A 23824-nucleotide genomic window follows, 5' to 3' on the forward strand; every position below is an offset into this window, starting at 1 on the left:
CGTCGCGCTCTACCATTCAAGCTACATCCCCATTTGTTGAAAGAAACAGTATCAACTATTTTGTTCGGATATTACTTCATTCAAGCAAGATATGAACAAAATCCTATTCAAGTACCACAGTGTGTAATGAACAAAATTTAATTAGTACAACAAGGTGCTTGATCTTGTCGATGAGGCATGTTCTGTTTGATAAGTTTGTTTCTGATTGAGCAATTGCTCCTGTAAATAGCCTTCGCTGTGCCCTTGGTGAATGGCAACGTTTTTGACTCTGAGAATTCTTTGATTTACCCAACCACATTTCAATCCTATTTGTTAGATGATGAAACTGAATGCATGAAAGTAATGATTGGATCCTAAAAACAAAAGAAAGAGTTTCACCAGGCAGAGCAACTATTTCCTCAAATATCTGAGACACCATGCTCTTCCAACCAACAACAGCGGCAGTAGTACACAAAGCTTACCCAACAATTCCACTGAGAACATCACCATTCTCATCAGTAGCCTATGGTGGATATCTGACTCTTGTCACCCCATTCAGCAAACAATGTAAAGGAAAATGCCTTCAAAGAATCTAGGTGAGCAGCATTGTGAAAGAAACGCCGCCTTTTCCTTTTCAACTCATCATCAGCCTTGCAAACAACTTTCTTTCAGCTTCAACCAATTCTTCAACCTCCCCTTTGTAATTAAATCCCTCCCACGATGATCAAAGCCAGATTCCAAAAACAATAATGTTGTTATCTGATGAGTCCTTGTAGGAGAGAGCAGATTTTAATTAAGAGAGAACTAAAACATTCCAGTCAAGCGGGACTTCGTGATGCGGCTCATCAATTAATTTCTTCAAATATCTGCTTTGCATTTATATTTACCAATAATCAGAGCAAGAACATGAACCATGCTTGAAACAATGAAAACGATTCCGATCTCTAATTACAATTTCTCGGTTGTATATCTTAGAAACAATTTTAATAGCAGAATGACAATCTTGGCATATGCGTAGATTCTTGAATATATAAAGAGGTGCACCAGGTTTTGTGCTTATATGCCCAAAACAGACTGCCAGCTTTTCGCTGTGCAAGAACAATGCCTGCTCTTTCTCCTCCATCTCCTCACTGCTACCCTCCCTGCCATCAGAACCTGGAAAAACTTGGTTAGTAGTATTGGGTACATAACCAGCCAATCTCAACCTTTGAATCATATTATTCAATGCATGATAAATTTCCTTTGTCAGTGGGTGTGACTTATCCCCTGCACTGAACTGATGAATATTTCCACCAACATAAATAGAACTCACTCCAGGGACCTTTCTAATACCCTTACTCTTAAGGATTTGTCTGAGTGAATTAGCCTTGTCTTGCTTTCCTTCTAAAACATACATGTTCGAAAGCAATACATGATATTCTGTATTATGCCCATCCATCTGAATCAGCTCTTGCAGAATTCGCTCACCAAGCTGTAACTTTCCATGGGCATTGCAAGAACCCAAAAGGGATCCTAGAACAACCTCATTTGGACACATTGGCATCTTCTTTATCAACATCACAGCTTCTTCTAAATGACCGGCCCGGCCTAGAATATCCACCATACAAGCATAGTGTTCAATCTTAGGTGTTGTTCCATATTCTGATTCCAGACTACGAAAATAATGGTAGCCTTGATCAACTAAACCTGAGTGGCTGCAAGCACTTAAGACAGCCATAAAAGTTAGATCATCTGGCTTAGCTTCTTCAATCATTTTTGGGAATATATCCAACACAAATTTACCCCTTCCATGCATCGCTAGCCCACCAAGCATTGCATTCCACGCCACCACATTCCTTTTTGGTAGGTACTTGAAGACTTTGAATGCCATATCTATCGGGCCACATTTTGCATACATGTCCACCAGAGCTGTACCCACCATGATATGCATCTCCCTTCCCATTCCCTTCAAAGCATAAACATGAACCCACCTCCCCATCAAGACATCCCCTGATTGTGCACACGCAGATAAAATTGAAGAAAGTGTAACAAAATTCAATCCTAACCTGAACCTCAAAACCATTTCATCCAATAGTAAAAACCCTTCTCTAGAAAACCCATTTCCCACATAACCTGCAATCATTATAGTCCAACCAACCTCATTCCTCTCCGGCATCTCATCAAACACCACTCTCCCATTCTCCACCCCTTCCCATTTCACCACTCCCTCCAACAGTGTACTCCACGAAACCACATTCCGCTCATTCATTTCACAAAAAACTCTTCTCACCTCCTCAACTAACCCACACTTCACATACATGTTCATTATAGCATTACACACCTTAACCCCAAGCCCCAAACCCATCTTCACAAGACACCCTTGCGCTTGTCTTCCCATCCCTAAATCCTCCACACGCGTGCACAATACAAACACAGAAATCATGGCAACATCGTCAAGAACAACACCCTCCTTCCTCATTTCTTTGAAGAAAAAAAACCCTTCAGAAGGTTTGGTTCCGTGTTGAACAAGGGAGGTTAACAGGGTAGTCCAATCTGTAACGTCTTTATGTGAGCGGGGGATTTGGTAGAATAGGTGGCGTGCAGAGGATGTAACGCCGCAGGAGGCATACAAGTGGTGGAGGGCGTTGAGGAGGAAGGTGTTGGGGGATGAGGAAGCAAGTCCGGAGGTTAGGATAACGGCGTGGAGTTTTTTGCCAGTGGAAAGAGAGGAGTTGCGGGCGCAAGAGCGGAGGAGAGAGCGGAAGCGGGCAGGGAGGGATTGGAGAGTGGTGAAGTTGATGGTTGAACATTTCATATGAATTGGGTTTTGGACAAGAATGTGATTTGATTATTCTGAGGATTTTCTAAGCTACCAAACCAAACAGATGGGTCTCCTTCCTTCCTTCTTACCTGTGCAGAGTAAGACATTGATAGCCATTTTGCCGCCTCTTCTTCCTTTGTTTCTTGAGAAAACCGTAGCCGTTAATGAATTGCCTCGTTTTCCTTCAATCGGGGATCAGACTATTGGGCTCATTAGTTCCTTCAGATTTTACCTGCCAAAAAATGAAGATATTCTTACTAATTTTTTTATATATATAGATTATGAGTTTTATTTTGTTTTCTTTTATTATTGTTCTCAAATAAAAAAAATAAAGATAATGGAGATAAAAAAACAAAGATAAAATTGTGCTTTATAATGGTGCAGAAGATAAAGTAATTGTTTATGTATGCTCTTAGGTTATGGTGGACAAATAAGATAAAATAAAAAATATATATATTTTACCCTTAATATGTATCATTATCAAATTTATATATTTTTAAAAAATAATTAGATATTTTTTTTTATTTAGTTTATATTAAGTGTTGAAATTAACAATATTATACTAACCCTAGTTATAAAACCAGGACTGGCCTGACAAGTTGACTCGAAATCGAGCTAATTTTGGGCCTCGCATGGTCCGAGTTTAAGTAAAAATAAAGCAAGGATTAACTTATTTTGACTGATCAAAAACCTAAGTCGACCCATGATAAAACACAAGTTAAAAACCAGTTAATTTTTTTAAAAACATTTTGGTCAAAACAAGGTTACTTTGATTATTTTTCTTTAAAAATTAGGTTAATCAAGTTGACCATCCCGACTCGTGATCTAAACTTTTCCTCGGGTCAAATTCAGAGTCAGGTTTTAAGACTATGATAATAATTATTTTTATTTATACATTGACTTGGGTCAACCTGAGTTAGCCTTCCCGACCAGTGACTCGGGTCTTGCCCTATCTGGTTCCTAAATTGGGTTTTGAAACTATAATAATAACAACTTTATCCTTCCATTGACACGGGTTGACCCTCATGATCTGTGACCCAAGTCTTGCCTTGAGTTGACCTCCTAAATTGAGTTTTAAAACCATGAAAACAACTAGTTTTATTTTTATTTTGATCTCAGTCAACCCAGTTGACCCTTCCAACACATGACCCGGGCCACCTTGCCCTCAGGTCAACTCCCGAGTCATGTTTTAAAATTGTAATAATATCAATTTTATCATTATGTTGACATGGGTCAATGATCAACCCCTCTCGTGCCCCGAGACTTACCTTGGGTCGACCTCTAAATTAGATTTTAAAACTATAATAATAATCATTTTTATTCTTACGCTAACTCAAGTGAATTAGAGGTCTTGACCAATGACCCTAACTTTGCCCTAGATCGACCCCCGAGTTGAGTTTTGAAATTATTATAATAGTTAATTTTATTGTTACATGCTTTAGTTGGATAATTTTAGAATTGTGAGTTTTTTATAAGGATATTTTATAAATAAAAAATAATAAATATTATTTTTGGAGGCATATCTTTTTTGTACCTCTTGTTTTGAAAGTACAGAAATTTACTATAAATTTTATAATAATAAATTTATTTTTATGTATTTGTCTCTTAAACCTAACACATTTCTATTTCAATTGTCTTTGTCATTTTTATTCTAGGACAATAACCAAACATTACCCAATAAAATATCACCAGTTACTCTTTAAATAGTATAAAATTTTCTCACACATAATGATGATTAAACAAAAAAGATATATATATATTAAAAAAATAAAATTAGAATTTTTTTCAAACATAATATATTTTTAACTATAAAATTAAAAAAGTAATTTTCAAGTTTTTCAAATTTATAATGAGTTTAGAAAACATATTTTAGAGGTTTTCTCTTAGTTTTTATTTACAATTTTTTTACGGTTTTTTAAAAGAAAAAATATATCAATAATATTTTTTTCTTTTATATACAATCACTTTCTGGTAATGTAAAAAACATGTATATATATATTTTTTTATACTTTCAAATTGAATTAGTGTCATCGATTTAATTTTTATTATAAAATTAATATAAGTCTCAATAATCTGGTCCATAATACTTTCAAATGTAATGCTCAAATTGTCATCGGCATTTATTTGCCCACACTAGCGTCTCTCCACACGTGTCCCTGCCTCTGGGTTACAGGTGCAGGGCTCTTTTTATGAACTCTGATTTGATAGTGTCCGAGGATATCATTGTTTCCCTATGCAATCAATAATACCATTTTTTTTTCCTTTTATTTTTAACATTAAATTTATTAGAAATTGATTTTTTTTATATTATTTTCGTTTCTTTTCACATGTTTGTTCATTGGAACATTATCATATTTGTTTTTCTCTTTTTTCTTTGTTTTTATTAATATTTTTTAATATTGAATTTATTATAAATTGAGTTTTGTTATTTATTTTGTTTTTTTTATACAGGGTTATTGTAGTCTAAATAAAATAAATCTTTGCATTGAATTGGTGCTCAATTTTACTATTATCTATTTTTTTTTATCATATTGTTAGATAAAAGATGGTTCCAAAAATAAAATATAATTACTATGAATTAAGTTTCATGATTTATTCCGGTTTGTTTTTTATTGGGTTATCATGGTTTCAGAAAAAAGTCCTAGTATTGAGTTGGTATTCAGTTTTGCAAGCGATTGTTTTTTTATCATATAATTAAATAAAATTATTTTTTAAAAAAAAGTTATTGATCTCGATAAAGTTTATAATTCAAATTGTGGGTTTGACAGGTTAATTTAAATTGATAAAAAATAATCCAATTAGTCGTTATCTCAATATTTTTTGTTAAAAATAAATTATCTTAAAAATATTTTTAAAATCAAATAATATATATTTTTTAACCTGTTATTTCGACCGAGTACATAAACATTATTTTTGGTCCTGTGGCGGCGTGGCTCTGGGAATATTTTTGTTTTCCTTTATGCTGGGTTATTGTAGTCTAAATAAAATATATCTTTGCATTGAATTGGTGCTCAGTTTTACTATTGTCTATTTTTTTTCTATCATATTGTTAGATAAAAATGGTTAAAAAAAACATAATTACTATGAATTAAACCTCATGATTTATTCCGGTTTACTTTTTATTGGGTTATTATGGTCTAAGAAAAAAGTCCTAATAATGAGTTGGTATTCAGTTTTGCGAGCACTTGTTTTTTTTATCATATAATTAAATAAAAATATTTTTTAAAAAAAATTTATTAAACTCGATAAAATTTATAATTTAAATTACGGGTTTGACATGTTAATTTAAGTTGATAAAAAATAATCCAATTAGTTGTCACTTCAATATTTTTTTGTTAAAAAAAAATCATTTTAAAAATATTTTTTAACCTATTATTTCGACCGAGTACATAAACATTATTTTTGGTCCAGTGGCGGCGTGGCTCTGGGAATTATCTAGTACCTCCTATTTTTCTTGAAAATTAAGGTCCCAGCCAGAACTCCCATTTTCACTTGCATGAACTAGGAGGGCTCCTTTGGTAAAAGATTAGTACCATCTTAGGGAACGGACTTTGAGTCAAGCATGTATCGTATAAATTCTCAGCAATAAGGCAACGACTTCTAGCCCGTCACCCAGAAAGCTGAATGCAGCATGTATTTGCAGCAACAATCTTTGGTGAATTCTCCGATTGCTTTGGGATGGATACTATTTTCGCTTTTTCTTCACGATGAGAGCAAACTTTTCTGTTCCCAGTCAGCTATGTAAGTTCCTGAATTAATCTCATGTCCAAAAAGAATACCGTAATGGGAAAGAGATGCCATGAGTTCATCAAAATTCACTCCATATATAATTAAAATGGATAAAAAGTACACGACTATATATAAATCAAAAACTTCACTCATATCAGCAGTTGATTGCAAAATCACACACAACCGAATTCAAAAGAAGGAAAAGCAAAAAATCAAGACATGTCTTGATAAAACACGCGGGTCGGAAACAAGGGATATCTTGGCTATTTGAGTTTGAAGTACAAGATCAAGCTGATGACAACCACAAGGACAGCAATAATGGCACCAATAATCCACTTGTTCTTGTTGATCCTCCTTGACATGGCAGTCAGCACTCTCTTACTCTTACCGATGTTGCCATCCACTCCATGAAGCTGAAAATATTTGAACCATAAAATGAGTACAGGGCATATGGCGTTACTAGTTCCAAATCCCAATTCCATTACTTCCCAGACTCAGTGAAACCCTTTACAGTAAAGCACTGATTAAGATCAAAAGGAAACTGTGGTATGCTACCAAGGGCTGCCTTGCTAATAATGCATCAGAATTTAGAGTCAGTCAAACTATAACTGTCATTCAACACGTTCAAATATCACTAGTAAATAAAGAAAAAAACAGACTTGCTAGAATGAAAGTAAACAATGTTCAGAGACGGCAGTTTGATGCAAATGAAATCAATACCGTGTCATGGGCATGCAAGAGAGACTGTCGCTGTTGATGCAAATCTTGAAGAATAGACACACCAAGTTCCTCGGTTTCAAGCATAGTTCTTCTACTATCCTTGATTCTGTCACCGGACTGATTTAGCCTTTCTGTTGTCATCATCAATCTTGATCTTTGATCTGCTGAGGCCTATTCCAGTTGCCCAAACCATAATTGTCAAAATATATATTCAACACTAAGAACAAGAAAGAGACTCAGAATTGCATTGCAGATTTTAAGAGAAGTAGCCACAAAACTACAATGAAATTTTGCTCACAACAGGCTATTCATTTATTCATCAAAATATACACCCAGATTGCTTTTGAGTTTTGATGCTGCACCAAAATACAGATTATTACTACTATTATTATTATAGCGTGTAGCTGGAATTAGAATTGTAGCACACACCACAATGACAAACAGCCTATATATATATATATAATGAAAATCATAATCCTACATAAAATCTACCAAAACAAATGCGTAAGAGTACAAACCAACCCAGAGAGAGAGTGACATACCGTCAATGAATTAGCCATTCCAGCTTCCAAGAGCTCATCGCGAGCAGATGCATTGAGATTACCAGAACCAATTCTTTTAACCTCAGTTTTCAGATTGTTCAAATCTGACTTATACTCCCTCAGCTTAGCCAGAAGAACCGCCTTCACATTCGGCTGCAAGTTTCTCGCTTCCATATCCATTTTCCGAATCTGCAAAATTAAACTTTTTAAGAAATAAATAAAGAATAATACATAAATTCCTGGGTGAGGAGAATCAGGATTAGGATTTTTTTAAAGGTACCAAAGATTCAGCATCCTCTAATCCAGCTCTTATTTCAGATATCTTTTGCTTCTTTTGCTCTGTGCAAATAAATATATATTCCACGAAATCAAAATCAAAATTAAAATCAAAAGAAAATGAAAATAAATAATTGAGAATACGTACGTACCTCTATCAAGAGCAAGAGCAGCGGTGCATTTTCTGGATAAATTAGCAGAGAGCTCGCAGTATTGACGCTCGTATCCTTCAAATATTTCGTTCATCTTTTCCAATTTTTCACCTCTCTATCTATCAAAACCCAATTCCTCAGTTCAATCAGTCAATCAATCACGATCGGAAATCCAACTACCTGGTATGATCGGAGAAACTGATCGGATTCTGGTAACCGTAGCTTCTCGAATCGGCGTTGGTGATGGTTTTTTCAAACGACAATGCACGTTTGCTTGGGACAGGACACGAATGAGTATAGTGGGAGGAGATATGTCACGTGTCGGTTTGTTCGGTCATGTAACTCATGTCTGTTGTGTTGTCTTCGGTATGTGCGCCATCTGGTGAGATTAGTTTTCTCTCCTGTAAGAACCGGGGAATATCCGGTTTAAATTTTGTAGAGTTATTTCAATAACGTCGTCGTTATAACGAAAAATTCAGTACCTATACTTGTAAAACTTTTTTAGTTGAGAGTCTCTACTTTTTTTTTTTTAATATATATATATATATATATATATATATGCGCGCGCGCATGCATGCATCTCCATTGATGATGTGACCTTTTTTAAGGTTTTGGTGTTTAGAAAAATAAAAAGATTTGTTAAGTGAAATTGAATTGTATGTTTAGGTTCAATTTGCTTTATCTCTTTCATTTCTGCTCTTCAACTTAACCTTTTTAGCAAACTTAGTCTGAAACATATTGCCGCAAATAACAAAGAAAATAACATAAAAAAATTTTATTTTCTAGTTTAAATAGTCCCTTGCTCGAATAATCATTATTTTTAACTCTAGGATCAGTTATTAATTTTAGAAATTACAGATAGACTAGGAGAATCAATTCTAACTTGAAAATCTTTGTTGTCATCTCTAGTTTTTCCTTGTAGGGTTTGGTTTCCTTACTTTACTTGGACAAAAATAATGATTCTTACCTTTTTAGTTGTTGACTTTATTAGTTTTTTTCTAGACTAGAAAAATTATTGTATAATCCTCCCTACTTTAGAAAACAAATTTGATACCCCTTAGTTTTCTTGGTGGTCTAGGAAACTTTTTCTTTTTGAATGCTAAGAATCCTATAACCGCTAACTTTAATAATTCTAATATTAGAAAATCTTGCTCAAATAAGGATTTCATAGAGTTGTTCACATTAGGCCCATGTTGTACTTGGATCATGTGATATTTTTTTAAGGTTATGGAGTTTAGAAAAATAAAAAGGATTTGTTAAGTGAAATTGAATTGTATGTTTTGGGTTTTGTTTAGGTTCAATTTACTTTGTATCTCTCATTTTTAATCTTTAACTTAACCTTTCTAGCAAAAATTAAAATACAAGTCTAAAATATACTGCTACAAATAAAAAAGAAAATAACATAAAAAAGTTTTATTTCCTAGCTTAAATAGTCTCCTTGCTCGAATAATCCTTTATTTTAGTTCTAGGATCACTTGTAAATTTTAGGAATTACAAATAGACTAAGAGAATCAATTCTAACTGGAAAATCTTTGATGTCGTCTCTAACTTTTCCTTGTAGAATTTGGTTTCCTTGCTTTACTTGGATAAAAATAATGATTCTGACTTTATTAGTTTTCTTCTTAGACTAAGAGAATTAGAAACTTCTTCTTTTGAATGCCAAGAATTCTCTCCCATTAAGAATTTGATCTTGATGAATTTACCTTGCACAAAAAGAAAAATAACCACCAACTTTTAATCGTTGTAATATTAGAAAATCTTGCCCAAACAAGGATTTCATAGGGTTATTAACATTAGGCCCATGTTGTATTTGGATTGGACTCTTCTTATATTTGGATTAGATGAATCAAAAGCTGATCTTGAAGCTTTATAAGTGTAATGTGCTTCTCTAAATCCATCTTGGCTCTTCGCTCTTGGCTCATGGCTCAAACGTGCTGAACAAACTTATTCAATGCTTTTTTAAATTTTTTTGTCATAATTTGTTTTTGTAATTAGTCCATTTGGCATCTTCAATGGGTCAATAAAGTATATAGTCGGTATAGTCATGTAGTTGAATTGGTTCTGATAAGATACTATAACACAAGATTATCAAGGATTGCACGTACATGTCATTACTATTACTACGGGGCTTGACATCTACACTTCAAAAACTCTTTCTTGAAATATTTTTGGATTTTAGAAGAACAGCACTTCAAGAATATTCGCATTTGAAAACCAGTCAACCATCTTCAATCAACACATGAAATCATTAATAACACATGTAAATTTTAGGAATTATAAATAGACTAAGAGAATCAATTCTAACTGGAAAATCTTTGATGTTGTCTTTAGCTTTTCCTTGTAGAATTTGGTTTCCTTGCTTTACTTGGATAAAAATAATGATTCTGACTTTATTAGTTTCCTTCCTAGACTAAGAGAATCAGAAACTTCTTCTTTTGAATGCCAAGAATTCTCTCCCATTAAGAATTTGATCTTGATGAATTTACCTTGCACAAAAAGAAAAATAACCACTAACTTTTAATCATTGTAATATTAGAAAATCTTGCCCAAGCTTTCACAGAGTTATTAACATTAGGCCCATGTTGTATTTGGATTGAACTCCTTTTATACTTGGATTAGATGGATCAAAAGCTGATCTTGAAGCTCTATAAGTGTCATGTGCTTCTCTAAATCCATCTTAGCTCTTGGCTCTTGGCTCATGGCTCAAACGTGCTGAACAAATTTATTCAATGTTTTCTTAAACTTTTTTGTCCTAATTTTTTTTTGTAATTAGTCCATTTGGCATCTTCAATGGGTCAATAAAGTATATAGTTGGTATAGTCATGTAGTTGAATTGGTTCTGATAAGATACTATAACACAAGATTATCAAGGATTGCACGTACATGTCATTACTATTACTACGGGGCTTGACATCTACACTTCAAAAACTCTTTCTTGAAATATTTTTGGATTTTAGAAGAACAGCACTTCAAGAATATTCGCATTTGAAAACCAGTCAACCATCTTCAATCAACACATGAAATCATTAATAACTAATTTCTTTGTTCGAGGATTAACCATGGATCCTCCAGGTGGAGGAACAAGAATGGCCCTTGACAACTTCATTAATCTGGAGCCAAAATCATACTATATATATATATATATATATGTCTACTAGCTAGCATGCTAATCACTTGCCTAATCTACAGCTTAGTACGTAATAGTTAATGGAATATTTTAAAATGGAAGAGGAGGAATAACCATAAGCTCCCAAGTGGCAAAGCTTTGGCCAATTCAGGACTTGAAAATTAACCACTCTAATATAATTAATTAGATTATAAACTAGCTCTCATTAACGGGTCTAATTAAGCAGCAGCATCAACGGGTCATGGCTTCTTCTTCTTTTCTTTTCTTTTTTTTTTTAAATTTTGTTTTGAGAAATTTATTCGTTTGTTTCTCTATCACTCTCTCTTCCTTGTAGAGAGGATTCTTTTTTGGCTGGTTAAGTCGTCGGGCGGCGCATGCAAGACTTAATTTCTTGCTGCTACTATTCAAGCTAACATAGAGGATGGAAAACTTAGAAAAATGCAGCGTAGCCAACACCAAAAAGTGTGAAGCTGTTGGCATCTATGATCTTGTTCGTCTCTTCTTCTGTCATGGCCCTACAGGACAACCTCCCTTCAAGATCTTAGACGTCATAGTTTACAGTTTCTTGAATTTGTTTAGATTGGAGAGAAAAGTGAGAGCAATTCAATAAATTATTCTCTTCCTTGTTATGCATCATCATGACTTGCTGTAAAACTTTCACTTCATGTTAAATTTTAGTTTTTTTATTATTCATAAAACATTAAAAAAAAAGCATATTATCCTCATCTGGCTAAATGTTACTTGATTGAGGGGGAAAATCGTATTTTATTATTGTAATTCATTGTAAAATGAGTCTACTGTTACAGTAAAAACAATCATTTGCAGCCCCTTTTCTTTTTCAGTTTATTTCTATTATAATCCCACCAATTTGTGATTAAGTACTAATCTCGGCATGTCACCTTCACTTCAATATTTAAAGATGGCTTTGCTCTGCTATTTTTTAAACTAAACGGTTTCATGATAATAATATTCCAAAGATGGATTAATATAATATATTGTTTAATAAATAAAAAGGTTTATATAATTCATCATGTCTCCTTATCGTGCTCGGGCTTTGGAGAAATCGACAATTTTAGACTTTTATCAGCAATTAACAAAGCAAAAATGATTAGTTTTATGCTACACATGACTAATAATCCCAAGTAATTTTCTTGACTTTTCGGGGCTTGAAAATGACTCACATGGCAGGTTTCCTTTCATTTTATAGTGAATCAGGTTTTACTACGGACAATTTCGCATGTGAATGATTACATGGTTTTCAACATTCTATCAGAATAACAAGAAGAATACAGAAACACAAGAAAACAACAGTGTTACTGCTAAGAACTGAATCACACTTGACATTTATGAAATGTGAAGTGCAATAATTTGGCAGTCCACAGCATCCATGCATGGACATCTCTGCAGGAAATGGATGGGGCTGTACTGTAGTTTGTTTTTGTTGGAGCTCATTTTGGCTAGTTAAATAATGCATTAATCTCTCCATGTCTTACAATAGAAAAGCTACAATTTAGTCTCTTTCATGACAGTGATGATTTCTATGTTTGTCTCGTGGGTGCTTGAAGACAGGTTGCTTAGGGGAATCAATTGTATTTCTTAATTCAACTCTATCAATAAGTCTAAGCAATAAAGATTGATGAAAAGGGTAGATTGACTCTTTCAGGCTTAGATTTCATCATTAAATTTTTTAAAAAAAAAACCCTGTAAACAATAGCATTGTAGGGAGCATTATACCCTTTGTCTGAGTCAAAGCAAAATTCATGGAATTAGCATCGCCTGACAATATATCCACTTGGTGGTGCTCCCTCACTGTAATTTAAGAGAAAACTCCACCTGGTTCCATAAGAGGCTTAAACTGAAAAAAGAACAAGGGAGTATGAACAAACAAGACCATTTCAACTCTCCATTCTCATTTGACAGGATCTTCAAGAACCTCGTATAAATGCCACTTGACCAGCCAACACAACATACCCAGAGCAATAAACATAGCTTCCAACAACACAAAAGAGAATATAAAGAACTTAGTGCTCATAAATAAAGATATGGCTAGGAAGAGAAAGGTCAGTGAAAGTGTTGAGGACAAGAACTCTAGTGAAGGAACCATGGCTTGGGATGAGATGGTCAAGGAAGCTGCAGCAGCAGCAGCACTAGGAGGAGCTAGGAGAGCTAGAAAGAGATTTGTTGGTGTTCGACAAAGGCCATCAGGTAGATGGGTGGCTGAGATTAAGGATACCATACAAAAAATAAGGGTGTGGTTAGGCACCTTTGATACTGCTGAGGAAGCAGCAAGAGCCTATGATGAAGCTGCTTGCTTGCTTCGCGGTGCTAATACAAGAACTAACTTCTGGCCTTGTTCTCCAACTTCTTCAACAACTCCAGCTCTTCCCTCAAAGATTACTAACCTTCTCCTCCAAAGGCTTAAAGCAAGAAACAACTCTTGTGATCCTTCCAAAACCTCTCAGCCCCACAATCTGCAGCAAAAACTAGTGGAGGAATATAGAGAACCAGCAACCGATTTCTCAGACACCCAATTCACTGATTTCCTCGACCATCCAGACGATTACCCCGTGTGCAACGACGACACCATTAACACTAATGCTAGTGCATTTGATTGCACGACAAAAAGTCTTGGGCCATGCTTAACAGAGAAAGAAGATAGCGGGGGGAAAGAATGGGACTTCGACTATAGCTGGAGTGATGTAGCGCAGTCATCTAGTGGTGATGGTAACAACTTGGGAGGTGAAGCAGAAGAAGATGGAGAGGAAGAGGAAGAAGGGAACGACATAGGAGCTTTGGATTTCCATTTTTTTGATGATGTTGGATCTCCTTTTTACTACTCTCCTTTTGAGATTGCTGAAGATATTGAGGAGCCAGTGGAGCCTGAGTGCTATGGAGATGAGCCTTCTATGCTTAAAGCAGCCATGAAGAGAATGAAATATGAGAGGAAGTTCTCAGCTTCTCTTTATGCTTTTAATGGAATCCCTGAATGCTTAAAGTTGAAGCTTGGATCAGGAAATGCCAAGGGAAAAGGACGTTCAGATCAATTAACCGAACTTCGAAATGCATGTAACGGTAGAAAGGAGGGGAATAGAGCAGAAGAAGAAAGCTTGGAAGTGATGCAGAAACAGGATGATTACTTACAAAGCTCAACGGAAATGGGATCTTCTTCCTCTTCTTTGATTAATGATGGTGAATTGTCACTTTGGAACAATCTTGATCTACCGCCAATCTGCTTCATAAACTAATTGACAGAGGATCTTCCTTTCATATGCATTTCACGCTCCAATATATTAACCATCCCACATTCCATTTTTCACAATTGCTGAACTTTAGATTTTTGTTGACATGTAATATTAGCTTTCTAGCCAACAACAGAAAGCACCTTTTAATCTTGTATCAAGTTCAGAAGTCATGAACTGTTGAAGAAAATTCAGATGTATAGAGCTATGAAGCATTTGAGGCTTGATTGAATCATTTGGACAGCAAACAAAAAAAGAACTGTGTGTCTGTTCTGCTCTTTTAATTCTTAACTGATAATAATCACTCTGAAAGGATTAGTGGGGTGATTGTCATGAATTCTAGTTCTTGTTTTCCAGTAAGAAAATCTAAAGACGGAAAGCAAAACGTTTTGCAGGAATTTAGGAATCTGGACTTAGCCTTGAACGTGAAGCTAAATAATCTCCGTTAGTAAAGCTAGCTCATGATGCAAGAATTGAGGCTAAGAGTAGTGATGAACAATATCTGGCTTTGACCAGAGAAACCATTACAAGAAAGCCTAGGAAGGGATCTTAGTTTTTTCTCGTTGGATTCTTTTCTGAGGAGGTAGCAGAGCAATGAGGTTTATGAGACAGAATATTATTTGCACTGGTGAAAACAAACTGCCATCAGCCAAAACCTATTCTCTATGACTTCTACCATCTTCTTTTGGTAGGTTGGAACATTTGGATTGCCATGCCAATACTCCAAGATGAAGTATTTCTCTTCATTCGAACAAAAAAAACAACAACAGGATGAAAAGAACAGAAAAAAAAAAAAAAACCACGGCAGTTGGTTGTTTTGAGCAGAGTGTCAAGTGAATGGTGCCTTCCACTTCTACCGAAACAAAAGCAGTACAGCAATAGAGTCAACTGTTTTTAAAAATGAATTAGCAAGTACGATCAAACCCTTTTCTTCTTTTTCATGGCCTGGCCACTTTACAGCCATAAACATGGCAGGAGCACCTATGCACGCATGTTCAGGCGTTTTAGCCTATCATCCTGCGCTGAAGTTAGGGTAATGGGGTTACCACTCATGTATCGTTTGTTATCCTAGATTATCAGCAAACCTTCCACGTATCCGCCGTCAGAGCGATACTGTTTACCAAGGTGAAAACAGGGCAGAAAAAAAAGAGACAAAAACAGGAATCTCCGTGGTTATATATGGCAAGAGGCATTCAAAGATTTGCCGTTCATCACACCAAAGACAATAGATAATTTTTCAAGAGTATGACTTGCCATTCAAGTAATCGAACAACACGTCTCTCTCTCTCTCTCTCTCTCTGAGATGATCCATCATCGGACCAAATAGAGCCAACAATTAATGTGTTCAACCAAAGCTTGCTCTTGATGCTCCCACCAAATATAGGCAGAGGCAGAACTAGAAAATCTTAACTGGGGTTGCCATCGTAAAAACTATAAGATTAAAGAGCAAGGGGGCTAAATGCATAACTATTATGAAAAAAATTGAAAATTTAAGAGCTAAAATTAAAATTTTCTTAAAACTTTGGGGGTGCCAAGATCCCTCAAAGCTTGTCATAGATCTGCCCCTGCCTGTAGAGATATGGTCATTTGTCCGTATATGATTTGCCAAAATCAAATGAAGAGAATCGTATAAAGAGTCAAATAGTTGGGAAGGGTGACAGAAATTTTTTTTTGTACCATTTACACTTGAGTTACTGTTTGTTGGCTTACGTTATATATATTTTTTTAATGTTAATATGACTCAAGAAATCAAGGATTAACAAAATAGCCTAATTTTTATATGAGACCGTGATTTTTTTTATAAAAAATAAAAAAATAATTTAAAATAAATCAAATATTGAATGTTAAAATTTATATAAAAAAATCAATTAAATCTAAAAATTCATTTTGATCCATGTTTTTTACCCAAAAACACAAAACAATAATAATAATAATAAAATTAATAACACCCTAAAGATCTATATAAACATGTTTTTACCTTCAAAAAAATCCAAAAAAACATTTTAAAAAAAATAACACCCTAAAAACATAAATATACATGTTTTTGTCTTTAAAAAAAAAGTTCAAAAACAAAAAATAAACTCGAAATCCAAAAACATCCCAATATTAAATATCCTATCATAAACAATTTCGAGGTAAAATAACACACCGGTAAGACTATCCTTATTAAGGAAAAGTTTTGACACCAAGATAAATAAAAAATAAAAAAATGAAATCTTGGGTCAAAAGGGAATTTTTGAAAAACAAAAAGGACTAAAAATGGGTAAGTTGTAAAGTTAGAGGGCCAAAATTAATATTTTGATCAATTTCAAAACCATCAAGTTTCTCCATGTTTTTCAATTTAATCCCCATCTTTCAATTTCATTGGCCATTGAAGGATCCAATTGAGAGGAAAAAATGTGAAAGAATGAGCATTAAACATTTGAGCTCTATAAACTAATTGCTATCTCGTTGTTGCATGGCTCAGGTCGGAGCAACGCGCCATCGGACGTTCAACAGGCAGTCTCACGATCGGGCATTGTCATTCTCAAAAGAAATACTAATGGCAGTCCAATTTTGAGGGCTCATTTGAGCCTTTTAAGTCCAAATCACGGAAATGGATAGAAGGAAGAAAATTATTTGGAGCATCACTCAGTAGTGACAAGCATCGGCTGTCGGGTGAAGTCTAGCTGGATAGCTTGAAATACATAATTACAATAACATGTGCATGCACAATTATAGTTACCATAATGGCATAATTTCATGAAAAGCAGCTAGATTCGGTTATCCTTTCTAAGAAATTATAAGAACAGAAATGGTTACATAACTTTTGAGAGAAATCCTAGTTAAGATAAAACCACTGTAAGAAACAAGACTACTGGTGCTTTTACCATCTGCGCTGTAGGATGTTGGCCTCAAGCAACTACTACTACTCTCATGAAACCAAGGGAAAATTTATGACATTAAAGACAAAGGCTAAGCCGAAAAGTTATATACATCATGAGTGAATTCCTACTCACAGGCATGACATGAGATCCATGGCAAAGGTCTTCTCGAAAGGCTACCTACAGGACCCGGAGCTGAGCTAGAAAAGCTGCACAAAGATCCAAGAAGAGAAACTGCGGGCCCTGTACTCTTTGCAAGTCCAGCAGGTACTTCTCGTCACGAGTTTTGTATAGCTGTCACAACCATTGAAATTGCAAAAATATTAGCCATCATACTCTGAATCAGCTCAATGCAACAATCTACAGAGCTACTGACATGAAAAATGATCCTTTATCAGCAGTGCGACATTTGGAAATGACTAAGCAAAGGCAAGGCAAGGCAAGAGAAGCAAACTCCACTATATCTTTTGTCCACACACCGAACCCAACAAGTTACAAACTTTCCTGTATAAATTCTTTCAAGGAGGGTCGAAGTGCAATAACTAAAGAAGCAATCAGAATGGTTAACATCACCTGCACTTCAAACTTGACCACATTTGGTGAGTTAATGATTCCATCATTTTCAATAATGGTGGGTTCATCCCCAAAGAAATGATTGTAGTGTGCAGGATGGTTAACCATTCCTTCATGGTGACCGGGAGTGCCTGGAATCCACCTGCACTTCATATTGTACTGACCAATTTTCTTCCAGCATACATTCAGTTCTTGCAAAGCTTTGAGAACTTCTGTCATTATTTCACGAGGGTGGGCTCGAGACTGTCAAAGAGTAGGGGGAGAATATGATCAATTATAATTGTAACACAACCACAGGGAGTCATAATAAAGCCATTCACTCCATCATCATTGCACATGTTCCACAAACTATGACTTGAAATAGTTGCCTAGACTTCCCTAACATTATAGGTAAACAAGTAGATTTCAATTTCTTTGTATATCATGTTACTTGTATAGGAAGGCATCACAAAACCTTGAACTCTTTAGCAGATCAAACAATCAAACCCCCTTCACTCATACTAGAAATTGACTCATAGCATCCGACACCATTGGAAACACCTAAAATGCCAAGAAACTTAACCTGAAGGCCAAGAGCCCATTTCCTCTCCACTGGGAACTGTGATTTCAAACCCATTCCTTGATAATCCATGAATCCTGGAAGGCGGTGTCCTCCAGCTGGAGACAAAGGTTCGTTTGGATGCATTCGATTGAATGCAGTTTCCTATAAAATCCAGATAAAAAAGGGTCAAAATGAAAATGGAAACAAAAAAGAGTCCAGTGTTTTTTTCTCTGGTCAAATAAAAAGAGGGGGGAAAAATTGTTGACAGTAAAATATAACCATTGATCACAAAATGATTGAACCAGTAGTGCATGCCGCATGGAGTAATATCCCACTTTGGCACACCACATATGTGGCACACACAAATGCACAAGATGCCAAAATTTAGAGGTTTCAATCTTTTAAAAACCATTATCAACTCAAGATAACTTCCTACACATAAAAAACAATGGGGACACAATTTTCTTCCTCTCTATAGTAAACTTGGAAACCAAACGCACCATAGTTTCTTGGAACTCAGCTCCAAGATAGCCATTGGAAACACGAAATCGATTGTCCAATAACAAATAGTAAGCAACAGTAGCCTGAAAAAAGCATGGTAAGTGATGAGGCCATATCTTAATATTGTATACAAAACGAGTTTTAAGAGATCAATCAGAGTCCAAACCTCATTTTGCATTCTGTTGCGAAGAGATTCAATAAGTTGGATCCTGTCAAATCCCATCTTGACAACGTCCTGGAGAATCTCCTCGTCAATCTGCAGCAATGACAACCAATGGTTCAATAAATTACTTGATAAATCTCTTCAAACATAAAAAAAAAAAAAAAAAATAGACCAAACCTTTTTAGCTTGTTGCAATGTATCTGGTGGGGGCACTGCCAAATAACGGGGAAGGCGAGCTTGGAACCATTGGTGTTGACGAATTTCAGGAATGGTCATTCGCTTCATTGGATCAACCACAAGCATCCTTGGGATGAGATCTCTTGCTCCGGGTGATAAATGGCTGGGAAGAGTATATATCCCATCCTAAAGAACAAAATGATATAGACAGAGAACATAAAAGTTAAATCCATGGGCAAATGAAATGCAATAAAATGATCCTAATCTTAGAGAACTCACGATGGCCCATTGACTTAAGTTGTTACATAGACGAGCTACTCCATATTACAAACCATGGCAACACTCCCTATCCTAACAACAAGTGATTCATATTCTTAAATCACACTCGGCACATGCTAGGTGAGCCTAGCAAATGGCACAGTCATGATCAAATGCAAGAGAATCTACATAGAAGAACAAGCTAAAAAAAACAGGTAATGTAACATGGGCCACAGCTGGACAGCTAGTGATAATATGTTAGAGAACTTATAACCAACTCAAAAGCTTAAGATCAGTGCCTCACTTAAATTCTTATTTTTATCTATTGGTCTTGGAATTACTGATTTTCTAAACTATTACGTAATGAGATCATAAATAACAAATATTTAAAATAAAGTGTTTGGCCTGGAAATTATATTGCAGAGTCTTCGAATCTAACAAAAAAGTTTCAAATAACAAAAAAGAACTCTGGGACACATAGCATTCAGCAGAAATACAAAATTCATGTCAAAGCATGCATAACTGAATCTATAAGATAAAAGTAATACATGGAAAATTAAGTCTCCAAACTATATTAGCTCGACAATATTCTAAAGATGTTGATGACCTGAAACCATGAGTGCGTTGAGTGAAAGGTCATTAGTTATGCCCTGATCCTAGTCAAAAGAATTCCCAATACCTTTATTTTCTTAAAGAGGTTGGGAATGTTTTCATCATCGAAAGGTAGTGTACCGCAGAGAAGAGCATACAATATAACACCACAACTCCATACATCTACTTCAGGTCCAGCATACAGTTTCCCAGAAATCACCTGCAAAATAAATAAACAAATCATGCATAAAATAACCTTCAAGGTAAAACCAATACATGGGCACCTGTATTTTACATTAAATAGATGGGTGTACGGAGAGCCTCCTTTTTTCAATTAAATCTTTATAACAAGTAATTCCACAACTCCATACCTCTGGTGCAGCATAGTTTGGGCTTCCACAACTTGTCTTAAGGAAATGACCATCACGCATTATATTGCTCAACCCAAAATCAGCTATCTTCACATTCCATTTAGAATCCAATAACAGATTCTCAGGCTTGAGGTCTCTATGAACAACCATATTCCTGTGGCAATATTCCACACCGGATATTATCTGCACCAACACAGAATTTTGCACACCATAACTAAATAGCAAAAATGAAGGTAACCTATATGAGGATTGTGATGCATGTTAGTAGGCAATAGTACTTGTTGGAAGAAATTCCGTGCTTCATCTTCCTGCAATCTACCCTTCTCCACAATATAATCAAAGAGCTCCCCAGACTTCACATACTCCATGACAACATATATGTCAGTTGGTGTTTCTATAACCTCATAAAGTCGTATAATGTGGGGATGCATAAACAATCTCAAGATTTTGATTTCTCTTCTCACTGCAAAAGGGAAGAAGAGGGAGCACATAAGCAAATCAAAATGAACTGCATCAGTCATTGAAAATTTGAACAAAACTATCATGCACGAGGAGAGGAACAAAACCTTACTTCAACTCCCCAAAAAACTGTTAAAATAACCTCAGATATAAATCTTTATAATCTCGGTATTGCATTCTGTATTTCAGGTTTCAAATGACCTCCTTTTAATCATATAAATACTGTTAGTCACTATGGGAAAAATATCATCCATGCAAATCATGAGATGGGAGCACCCATCATCAAAGATAATGGAACAGCCAGATTACCCAAGCAAACCTACTCATTTTGATAGAAAAGAGTCATGGATCATCCATACCTTTTTCTTCCATCTCCATGTTTTTTATCTTACGACGGTTAAGTATCTTGACAGCAACTTTGTGCCCAGTCAATGCATGCTCTGCTATTTTTACCTTTCCAAAGGAACCGATTCCAAGAGTTTTACCAAGCTTGTAATTTGGTAAATACATATCCACACCACTGCTGCCTCTGTGAGATGGCCCTTCCATTTTCCTATTCAAATGGAATAGAGAAAAACATAAATTCAGAGAAACATGAAAGCAACTACACAAATATATCATGTGTTGTATGTATGCACTAGCATGTTGAGGTGGGCTTAGAACTGGAAGCATCAATAAAGCACATCAGCATGGCATTTCAAGGAAACTAGTTCAATATAAATAGAAGAGGTTGGCTTATAAAACAACATTTCATGCATATGTAGAAATAACCTTCAGGCAATGACACAAGTGCTAACTCATATGCACCAATCAACAACCCAATGTGTCACTTGAAATCAATTACGAAAACCAGGTATGGTAGCATGCCAATAACAGAGGCTTCAAGAGCACCTATATGAACAGTCTCCAGATTCATTGTTGATAAAAACCCACATGTTGTGGGAATGGAATCAAATAATTGCCATGAAGCAATGGAACCATTCAGAATAACACCTCTAACAGCCTTTGATTGCCAGTAACAGCCATTGCAGCAATCAATGTGTCGCAGCCATTTCACTTGACACTGTCGATGTATTACTTTCAGGAACACATCGAGACATCTCTTAGTTATGCATATATTAAGCTCGGTTGCGAAAAACTTTAATCAAGTAATAAGGTAATGCAGGTATTTATTCATTTAAAGTAATAAGATATTCATTTATAGTAAAACTAATAAAACTTGTTCACTAAAGAAAATTTGTTAAGTTTGTTAAACAACTGAGCAACGGCAAACAGCCATGACCATTAAGCATCCCCCACGATCACCACGGCATCATGATCCTAACTGAAATTTAAAACCCTGGCTGTGGGTCCCACTGGTGGGGTTTCACGCTATAATTTCACCAGCAGTGAGATCTATAGAGCATCTAAATACTCACTTTAATAAACAACTGCTCTTACCACTGCCCTATTATAAATTCTACTGTCCAAGCAGTTCCCTTATTTCCTAAGATTTTGAAGAAACAACAGCAGCCGATGAATAAAAACAGCATGCTGATAAGCAGGCATGCATGGTTACAATCCAATACAAAAGAAAGACTAACGATCACAGATACAAATGAAATAAAGACAGTACAAAGAAATAAAGACAGTACAAAGACAATCACAAGCAATTTCAAAAACCCATTTAAACTCTTACAAAGCAGTAAAATTTACCAAAATGTTAATCCCAAAGAATCTCATAAATCCCAAGATTTCACATTTCCAAGAAAGATCAGTTAATCCCTAATGCACACTCATAATTGATGATTTCATCCAATTCAAATAACATGCCAGAGAATTTTTAGCCCTAATTGAACAACTCAACCTTAAAAAAAAAAAAAAAAGAAGAAAATCGAGAACCCATTAATAAAATAAAATAAGATTGGGAACTTATCAAAATCAGATAAAATTAGGCTCTGATTGCACAGGAAAGAAGAAAATAATGTAAATTTGAATCAAGTAAAGAACCCTAGCTTCCACAGATCTTAAATAAAACCATATAAAAAAAAAAACAAACAGTTAAGCCAAACATTTTACAATCAAATACATACACAGACTTACCTAGAATGTGAGAATCCGAGCTCAAAAAAGAGAAGAAGAGAGAGAGAGATTGCAAGATTCTATAACGAGACAGTTGTAATCATGGATTAACGAGAATTATTTTTGTACTAAAACGTATGAGACTAATTACTTTTGTTGTTAATTCTCTCTCTTTCTCTCTGTGGTTGGTTCTTGTTTGTGTGCTCCCTCTCTCTCTCTCTCTCTCTCTCTCTCTGGGAGTTACAGATTCTCTCTCTCGAGAAGACAACAAAATCCATCTTCATCTCTTTTTTCTTTTTTCTTTTTTTTTCTCTCCTATTTTTCACTTTCTCATTTAATGACTCGAATTGCCCTCGGTGTCCTTGATTAATGGCTACGGTGTCCTGTGTTGGGCATTGTAATTCTTTTCAGGTGTTGGGGGTAAATATGGGAATGAAATGGTAAACGAGGAGTAGGTTGTGGTAGATTCTCCTCACAATAAAAGAGGTAAGAAAAAGAAAAGATTGATTAGTGAAAAATTAGATCAGAAAATAAATAAAAAGAGATGTTTAAATTAAGCATAAAAGGGTATTAGTAATTTATAGATATTCTTTTTTTTTATTTATTTAGAAAAAATAGATGAATGAAACGGAAGGCAGCTATGGATAGGTTTGTATGACACCACATGCTGAGTCATAAGCAGCTAAGGATTTATGTTCTCT

At 35.1% G+C, this 23824-nt stretch overlaps 4 protein-coding genes across 5 annotated transcripts; 1 reads left to right on the forward strand and 3 right to left on the reverse strand.

The window, feature by feature from the left end:
- Positions 1-53: 53 nt before the first annotated feature.
- LOC7495992 (pentatricopeptide repeat-containing protein At5g15340, mitochondrial) lies at positions 54-3038 on the reverse strand. Its single transcript, XM_002324038.4, has one exon. It carries the CDS (start codon positions 2771-2773, stop codon positions 863-865), a length of 1911 nt encoding a protein of 636 aa, XP_002324074.3. The 5' UTR covers positions 2774-3038; the 3' UTR covers positions 54-862.
- Positions 3039-6583: 3545 nt separating this feature from the next.
- LOC7495993 (vesicle transport v-SNARE 13) lies at positions 6584-8535 on the reverse strand. Of its 2 annotated transcripts, none has more exons than XM_006373279.3 (5): positions 8199-8535; positions 8051-8109; positions 7771-7959; positions 7229-7399; positions 6584-6921 (listed from the first exon to the last, which is right to left on the reverse strand). In XM_006373279.3, the coding sequence occupies exons 1-5, from the start codon at positions 8290-8292 to the stop codon at positions 6772-6774; spliced, it is 663 nt and encodes a 220-aa protein (XP_006373341.2). In that variant the 5' UTR covers positions 8293-8535; the 3' UTR covers positions 6584-6771. The 2 variants fall into 2 exon arrangements, with proteins under 2 accessions (XP_006373341.2, XP_024444369.1); XM_024588601.2 differs by lacking the exon at positions 6584-6921 and adding an exon at positions 6936-7077 and having other exon boundaries at positions 8199-8524.
- Positions 8536-13237: 4702 nt separating this feature from the next.
- On the forward strand, positions 13238-14823 carry LOC7495994 (ethylene-responsive transcription factor ERN1). The gene has a single exon (XM_002323842.4). The coding sequence runs from the start codon at positions 13368-13370 to the stop codon at positions 14568-14570; it is 1203 nt and encodes a 400-aa protein (XP_002323878.4). The 5' UTR covers positions 13238-13367; the 3' UTR covers positions 14571-14823.
- Positions 14824-17216: 2393 nt separating this feature from the next.
- On the reverse strand, positions 17217-23401 carry LOC7461096 (SNF1-related protein kinase catalytic subunit alpha KIN10). The gene is made up of 11 exons (XM_006373280.3): positions 23145-23401; positions 21422-21615; positions 20882-21066; positions 20604-20786; positions 20321-20452; positions 19384-19569; positions 19210-19299; positions 19043-19126; positions 18564-18704; positions 18002-18244; positions 17217-17722 (listed from the first exon to the last, which is right to left on the reverse strand). The coding sequence occupies exons 2-11, from the start codon at positions 21609-21611 to the stop codon at positions 17609-17611; spliced, it is 1548 nt and encodes a 515-aa protein (XP_006373342.2). The 5' UTR covers positions 21612-21615; positions 23145-23401; the 3' UTR covers positions 17217-17608.
- Positions 23402-23824: the final 423 nt, after the last annotated feature.

This window comes from Populus trichocarpa, chromosome 17, assembly GCF_000002775.5.
Source record: "Populus trichocarpa isolate Nisqually-1 chromosome 17, P.trichocarpa_v4.1, whole genome shotgun sequence".
NCBI classification, from domain to species: Eukaryota; Viridiplantae; Streptophyta; class Magnoliopsida; order Malpighiales; family Salicaceae; genus Populus; species Populus trichocarpa.

What these genes read in the sequence shown, in the direction of transcription:
- LOC7495992 (XM_002324038.4), bottom strand. Translation starts at nt 2,773, where the DNA reads ATGAAATGTTCAACCATCAACTTCACCACTCTCCAATCCCTCCCTGCC.
- LOC7495993 (XM_006373279.3), bottom strand. Translation starts at nt 8,292, where the DNA reads ATGAACGAAATATTTGAAGGATACGAGCGTCAATACTGCGAGCTCTCT. An exon ending in TGCTCTTGCTCTTGATAGAG is followed by an intron (nt 8,110 to 8,198) that starts GTACGTACGTAT and finishes TTATTTGCACAG; the next exon opens with AGCAAAAGAAGCAAAAGATA. An exon ending in GAATGGCTAATTCATTGACG is followed by an intron (nt 7,400 to 7,770) that starts GTATGTCACTCT and finishes CAACTGGAATAG; the next exon opens with GCCTCAGCAGATCAAAGATC.
- LOC7495994 (XM_002323842.4), top strand. Translation starts at nt 13,368, where the DNA reads ATGGCTAGGAAGAGAAAGGTCAGTGAAAGTGTTGAGGACAAGAACTCT.
- LOC7461096 (XM_006373280.3), bottom strand. Translation starts at nt 21,611, where the DNA reads ATGGAAGGGCCATCTCACAGAGGCAGCAGTGGTGTGGATATGTATTTA. An exon ending in CATGGAGATGGAAGAAAAAG is followed by an intron (nt 21,067 to 21,421) that starts GTATGGATGATC and finishes TCCCTTTTGCAG; the next exon opens with TGAGAAGAGAAATCAAAATC. An exon ending in CATTGCAACAAGCTAAAAAG is followed by an intron (nt 19,300 to 19,383) that starts GTTTGGTCTATT and finishes TCATTGCTGCAG; the next exon opens with ATTGACGAGGAGATTCTCCA.